This window comes from Danio rerio, chromosome 11 (genome assembly GCF_049306965.1).
Source record: "Danio rerio strain Tuebingen ecotype United States chromosome 11, GRCz12tu, whole genome shotgun sequence".
NCBI classification, from domain to species: Eukaryota; Metazoa; Chordata; class Actinopteri; order Cypriniformes; family Danionidae; genus Danio; species Danio rerio.
In genome coordinates, this window is record NC_133186.1 from 430,001 (window position 1) to 437,789 (window position 7,789).

Below are 7,789 nucleotides of genomic sequence, written 5' to 3' on the forward strand. Positions count from 1 at the left end.
TAGATGTTGATCTCATTGACACATATTTAGATTTAGGGCAACACAGTGGTGTAGTAGGTAGTGCTGTCGCCTCACAGCAAGAAGGTCGCTGGGCCGCTGGTTTGAACCTTGGCTCAGTTGGTGTTTCTGTGTGGAGTTTGCATGTTCTTTCTGCGTTCACGTGGGTTTCCTCCAGGTGCTCCGGTTTCCCCCACAGTCCAAACACATGCGGTACAGGTGAATTGGGTAGGCTAAATTGTCCGTAGTGTATGAGTGTGTATGTGAGTGTGGCTGTTTCCCAGAGATGGGTTGCGGCTGGAAGGGCACCCGCTGCGTAAAAACTTGCTGGATAAGTTGGCGGTTCATTCCCCTGTGGCGACCATGGATTAATAAAGGGACTAAGCCGACAAGAAAATGAATGAATGAATATTTAGATTTATTTGCACACAAATGTTATGGTTTCCTGATGTTCGCGGGATTGGATGGTGGAGATTATTTTTCTTCGGTTGAACACAAAAGAAGATATTCTGAAGAATGTTGGAAAACACGGCCATCGAAATCAGGAACAAAAATACTACTGAGGTGTTTTAGACATCCTTCAGTATATCTGTCTTCATGTTCAACAGAAGAAAGACACTCAAACAGGTTTGTGATGAGAGAAGGATGAGTAAATGATGACAGAATTGGGTGAACTGTACCTTTAAGCTGAAAACCAAATGCTGCTGTCATCATTAAATTAGCCGAAACTAGCTCAAAAGGCATAATATGGCAATGATAGGCATTTCATCGTGCACTAAATCTAGTTTAGATTCATGTTTCTATAGAAACTGTTAAAAAAGTTGCACAAATAAATATAAAGAAACATCAAGTAATGCACTGAATTAAATAATAATTGCTGAAGTGGAGAAAATTATTTCAAGCACTGTTTATTTATGAGTTTATGAATTACTAGTTTTAGACTGGCCATATTTCTAGCACACTTGTCAGTTGGGTGAACAATCAATTTAATTTGATTAGATTTATTGCATTTATTCACTATTATTCTGCTGTTATTTACCACCGAATGTCACTTAAAAATGTCACTTAATAAACAGTAACTCCTAGTAGGGAGGAAGAAATTAACAAAGTATTATTTCTAACTAAATTTAAGGACTGAACTGAAAAGATAATGATATTTTATTTTATTTATTGTGAATCAACTCATTATTTGAGTAAATGGGCAGCACAAAACCCAGTTTTACTCATTTTAAGTTAGAAATAAGGCACTAGATTTAGGGATGTGATATTTGATTGTAAAAATGTGGGAAAAATGCAATATTTTAAAGCTTTTATTTTTTTTAAATAATTTGTTATTATTCACAGCTGAATATGATAGCCTTGTCATGCCTTATTTCCTCTTTACTGCTCCTCACTGTGTCTTTCATTTAATTATTGTATGCACTGCTTTTCTGTTCTTGCCCTTGTGTGTTCATTATTGTGTATATTATGTGTTCCCTTCTATGTTCATTCAAACTAAAATAAAAAAGAATACAGTCAAACCAAAATTGTTGATACCCCTGGCCAATTACGACATGAAGTTACTTTTATTCAACCAGCAAATGTTTTTTACCGGACATGACCCAGGCTTCCCTTAAAGAGTGCCATGATTCCACATGAGGCATTATTGTAGAAAAACACACAGTGCTGAGCATATACGAGTGCACCCCTCACAAAACCTCTCTTTTAAATCAGTATTTTCTATAGGATGCTTTACAAAATTATTTGTGCATACACATTAGTTTAGTCAATACTGAAGCCAAATCTAGAGCTTATTTAACAAAATAACTTTTAATAACAGGCCAAAAATTAGTACACACAAATCTATTATTATTTTTTATTTAATTGTAAAATGTTTTAATTTAAATGTATTGTCTTTCTATTTCTAAAGATAACTAAAATATTATCTTAATAAATATGTGTGTTTAAAAACAAATGCACCAAAATATGTTGTCTATATTTATAAAAAAATAAAAAGACAAAAATATTAATTTTCAAAATGGGGTGTGCCTACAGTTGAAGTGTTATTAGCCCTCCTGAATTATTAGCCCCTCTGTATATTTTTCATAATGTCTGTCTAATGAAAAGAAGATTTTTTTTTCAGACACAATTCTAATCATAATAGTTTTCATAACTCATTTGTGATAACTGATTTCTTTTCACCATGATGACAGCACATAACATTAGACTAGATATTCTTCAAGACACTTCTATACAGCTTAAAGTGACATTTAAAGGCTTCACTAGGGTAATTAGGGCAACTAGGCAGGTTAGGGTAATTAGGCAGGTTAAGGTAATTCACCCCAGGTCACACTGCACTTTTCACCCCATAGACTTCCATTCATATGCATGTGAATGTGACAATCTGGAAACACGTGCTCATGCAACTCTGTGAAACCAATCGGAGATTAAAACATGACCTCTCTGAACAGAAATTCAAAAATGTGGACCAATCGCTTGCTTTTTTTAAAAAATGTATAACCATCTTGTTTAACCCGACCCCTCTTCACTGCGCCGTTTGACAGAATTACACCAGCTCAAACTCTAGTGTGACCGAGGCATTAGGCAAGTCATTGTATAACAGTGGTTTGTTCTAAAGACAATCCAAATCTAATATTGCTGAAGGAGCTAATAATATTGCCCTTAACATGGCTTTAAAACTATTAAAAACTGCTTTTATTCTAGCTGAAACAAAACAAATAAGACTTTCTCCAGAAGAACAAATATTTAGAGGAAACACTGTGAACAATTCCTCAATCTGTTTAACATCATCTGGGAAATATTTAAAGAAGAAAAAAATCACTGGAGGGCGAATAATCCACTTCAACTGTATTTCTGCTGAGCACTGTATAAAACAGAAGTAACCCTGCCTTGTCTAGAGCTCCTCTCAGTCAGTAAAGCCCGTGTCAGGTTCCAGCACATGTTGGTCATTATCTGCTGTGCAGCTCATGAACTTACTCAGGTGTGTTGACCCAGATGATGTCCAGGTGACAGTAGTAAACGCACTCCTTGTCTTTATAGGAGTAACACGTGCATCTCTTGTCTCTCCTGTGGGGTTTCAGGAGCTGGCAGAGCAAACAGGCTCCGCTTTTACCCTCAAACTGATGTGGAGGGGCTGCGCTTGTGCTTGGGGCTCCGGGGAAATCCTTACTGCTGCTTTTCACGAGCGCTTCAGGACGAAACGAGGAAAATCCTGAATATAACAATGCTTTGATTAGAACAATGGATTTTCAGATATCATTTAGCCTAGCACTAAAGCAGAAGCACAACAATGTCATGATAAATGCGACACATTTCTATCATTAATTGTGGATGTCACTATATCTGTTTACTGACAAATGATACGCCAGATAGTCAGAAAATCTGACAAAAATTTGGGCTTTTAATAGTTCATCTTTGGGGTCAACATTGGATATTTTTAATGAAAAAAATGTGTTTCATAAGAGAGCATGTTGTGGTAAAACACGTAATATAAATAAAATATTATTTAATATAATTATTTAATATAAATTAATCCAATTGAACCAGCTTTGGGTTATTACACTTTGGGTTATATATATATATATATATATATATATATATATATATATATATATATATATATATATATATATATATATATATATATATATATATATAATAAAATATATATATATATATATATATATATATATATATATATATATATATATATATATATGTATACATATATATATATATGTATACATATATATAGTATGCATAAGTATGGTAATAATAGTGTCATATAGGCTGCTGTACATAACATTGCAATATTATCAAAGAGGCTGACATTTTTTCATCACTTGCAAGATTATTCACGTTTATTATTATTATTATTATTATTATTATTATTATTATTATTATTATTATTGTAATTAGCCTATTAATATTTCTTTGTCTTCTACCACTAGTTAATGCTTTAGATTTTGGCCTGAACTTGACATATCCTATAAGTAAAACACTTAAAAAGATGATTAATGCTGTTAATACAGCCTACAAAAAATGACTAAATCAGAGCACAGTAACACGTCAACCTGAATAAAATACTACAGTAGTTTATAGTAAAATATATAGTATTTTTTAAAGTGGTTTACAGAGTAAATACAAGTGTTTTTGAATCATTGTAAAGCTTATTTTACTGCATATACTGTAGTGTTCATAACTCTTTAAATGAATGCTCCAGCATACTGTAGTGCTAACTGGTGATCTGATAAATACTGTAGTATACTTTAGATGTTACTGCATTAAATTGTGGTTTATTGTATAATTATAGTTGAACAGTAAAAAAGAGCAGTATTGGTTTATTTGTGTATATTACTGTATTTGTTGTGTAGCAACAGCAGAATTACAACACATGAAGTCAAGCTTTTATAATAGGTTCAGAAACACGATGATTACTATAGTATGTTTGTCAATATCGGGAATCGGCATCTCTGATATCCCCTACAATTAAAGGAGTATTGGGTCATGCTTTACAATAAGGTTTTAGTAGTGGATGTGTTTACTAACATGAACTAATAATGAACAATACTTGCAGAGCTTTTATTCATCATAGTTCAACATTTACTAATGCTTTATTAAGATGCAAATCCATGCTTGTTCACATGAGTTAATGCACTGAGCTAACATTAACAAGCACACTGTAGTAAATGTGCTGTTCATTGTTTGTTCATTTTAATAAATGCATTAACTAAAACAACCTTATTGTAAAGTGTTACCAAATAAAGCATCACAGTCTAACACCTCAATCATTTTAAAGCATACTCTATATGACAAGGCCTGTTTCGGAATTGTTTAATATGTCTTTAAAAGTGTGTTATTAAAAGTAATATTAGTCCACATTTTTCTAAAATGCAATGCAATCTGAACCCACCGTTGGCCATCGCGACTGTTAGTCCAATAAAAAGCAAAACTCCCAGATGTATGAATGACACCCTGGCCATCACAGTTATTCCAGATAATCTCAGAGAAACAGACGGTCAGTGTAAAATCCAGGCTGTGCAGAGAGATCCAGCTTCAGTCAAAGGTAACATTCTGCTGCTTGTTTTCTCCTTCCCCTGTGGACGCACCTCTGTGTTGTTGGACTGCTGCAGATATATCTGATATATCAGTGGCTTTCCCTCGGTTTTCTCTGCGGGTTTTATAGTGAGCACCTACAGCATCACACACACCTCCCGCTGGAGCTCTGCAGAATGACTATACAGCTCCATCAGCTGACATATGCATGCCATTAAATCACACACCGGCACGCGCGCAGGCAGAAGCACTTTAAAAGAGGACCTATTACACAAAAATCACTTTTAGAAGTGGTTTAAACACAGCAGAGCGGCTGAATATATCCAGCCTGTAAGATGAATGAATTGTATTAGTTCTAATCAGACTTGCTAACAGCAGTCTGCAGACACACTTTGATTGACAATCTCCCTTTCAACGTGTCATCAGAGGGGGAAAGCCCCGCCCACTACTGCCCCACAAGTAGCACACATATTCTGCTTACTCTGTTTATTATCTGTAATGTGAATTTTCATGTTTGCTAGCATGTGAATAACTATAATACAGAAGTGAAGTCAGATTAAAGTGGTCACAGAAGTCACAAAGTAGAACATTACATCCCTGTTTGCTGCGGATCGCACAGGGAAATTAATCCTGAAAACAGAAAGACAATCCTGAAGAACGGCCTGGGCTAGTGATACAGTCAAACGTGAGCGCTAAGAATAAATAAAGAGATCAAGTCGTGTCAGGTTGTGATTCAGTACTGGGAATCTTACTGACAGGGTTTAATCAATGGCTGCTTGTGTGGCCGACACAGATTCATTTATTTACATTCCGGCTGAATTTAACTTGCATTACATCCATAATTGACCATAAAATGACCGACTCCTGCACTGGGTTGCCAGTAAAAACACATCTCAATATTTGGGCGTTAGATCATGTCGCAGAAGATAAGTAAAGCTGACGTCTAAACCTGATAGAGCTATAGATGTGATATAGATACAGTTCATGTTGCTAATAGTTTGTATAAATATATATTCATACATTGATCCTTCATTTATTTGTCGGCTTAGTCCATTTATTAATCCGGGGTCGCCACAGCAGAATGAACCGCCAACTTATTCAGCAAGTTTTTACACAGCAGATGCCCTTCCAGCCACAACCCATCTCTGGGAAACACCCACACACACACACACTATGGACAATTTAGCCTAACCAATTCACCTGTACCACGTCTTTGGGGGAAACCGGAGCACCCGGAGGAAACCCACGCAAGGGGAGGGAGAACATGCAAACTCCACATAGAAACGCCAACTGAGCCGAGGTTCAAACCAGCGACCCAGCAACTTCCTTGCTGTGAGGCGACAGCACTACCTACTGCGCCACTGCCTTGCCATGTATATATATATATATATAATTTATTTAAAAATGAGTATACATTAATATGTTGCTAGCATGTTTCTAGTGTGAATTAGCACACGGCTAGCATGTTTCTTAAAAGTAATTTTTTAAAAGCTTTTTTATAAAATTAGCTTTAATAAAGGAATAAATCGTGTTGTTTCAGCTCATTTTTTACAAGTAGTTTGAACAAGCAGGAAAACAGATGTTTAAAAAAATCACATTTATTAAAAATAAATTAAGTATATTGCTTTAATTTATCTTGAATTGATGCTTCAACCTGGCTGTGCCTAACTACAACAACAGCCTGCAGCCTGTAGGTCATTCATTCCCTGCATTAATCTAGTCTGAGCCTGGTCTGAAGATGCTGCCGGAGATGTTAGATCAGGACTCTTTCCTCGTCTGCTCTTTAACTTTGAAACATCTGAGACCGATTTCACCCTCTGAAGTCGTGACCCGCCGTTCATCATCAAGCAGAGCGCAGAATAGGAGAAATACTGAAGGAAACAGTAGCTTACCTGGATTTCAGGAGCGCATTTACATAACCAGAGCTTCCCAAATATACTACTGTAGGAAATTCCTGTGCTGTCCAGTTATATATTCCAGATATATTAATGGAAATCTTTACAGAACTCGCAAAATGAAAGTTGCTCTACATCGTTTAAAGTATCAGTTAATGAAGAGCTTCTGTATTTTGTGTTTATTTGCATAAAATATTAACTGTCAGTGTTAATCTTATATTTAAAAATACTGTTGTAATTTATAGTAAATAAAAGTGTATTATAAATTGTTATATTATTTAATTTGATACTCTTTGTTAATGATATACTTAATTATATTACAGTAAACTGTGGTGTATTGCAGTATAATACAAGCTATAGTTGTGTAAAGCTACACGATTGGTTAGTTTGTTTATATTACTGTTATTGTTGTGTTAGCAACTGTAGAATCACCCTAACAGATCAATTACTGTAGTTGAGGTGTTACCATAACAACTGTAGAATCACCACAGCAGATAATTTACTGTAGTTGTTGTGTTACCATAGCAACTGTAGAATCACCCCAACAGATCAATTACTGTAGTTGAGGTGTTACCATAGCAACTGTAGAATCACCACAGCAGATAATTTACTGTAGTTGTTGTGTTACCATAGCAACTGTAAAATCACCCCAACAGATCAATTATTGTAGTTGAGGTGTTACCATAGCAACTGTAGAATCACCCCAACAGATCAATTACTGTAGTTGTTGTGTTACCATAGCAACTGTAGAATCACCACAACAGATCAATTACTGTAGTTGTTGTGTTACCATAGCAACTGTAGAATCACCTCAGCAGATTAATTCAAGCACATGTTTTAGT

At 35.2% G+C, this 7,789-nt stretch overlaps 1 protein-coding gene across 1 annotated transcript in view; it reads right to left on the bottom strand.

The window, feature by feature from the left end:
- Positions 1–5,148, bottom strand: part of LOC101884385 (endothelin-1) — a 12,949-nt gene extending 7,801 nt beyond the window's left edge. Inside the window, exons 1-2 of the mRNA XM_005155680.4 lie at positions 4,910–5,148; positions 2,974–3,208 (exon numbers count right to left, since the gene is read on the bottom strand). Of these exons, the coding sequence (XP_005155737.1) occupies positions 2,974–3,208; positions 4,910–4,979 (305 nt within the window). The 5' untranslated portion in view covers positions 4,980–5,148. The remainder of the gene's footprint in view (positions 1–2,973; positions 3,209–4,909) is intronic.
- Positions 5,149–7,789: the final 2,641 nt, after the last annotated feature.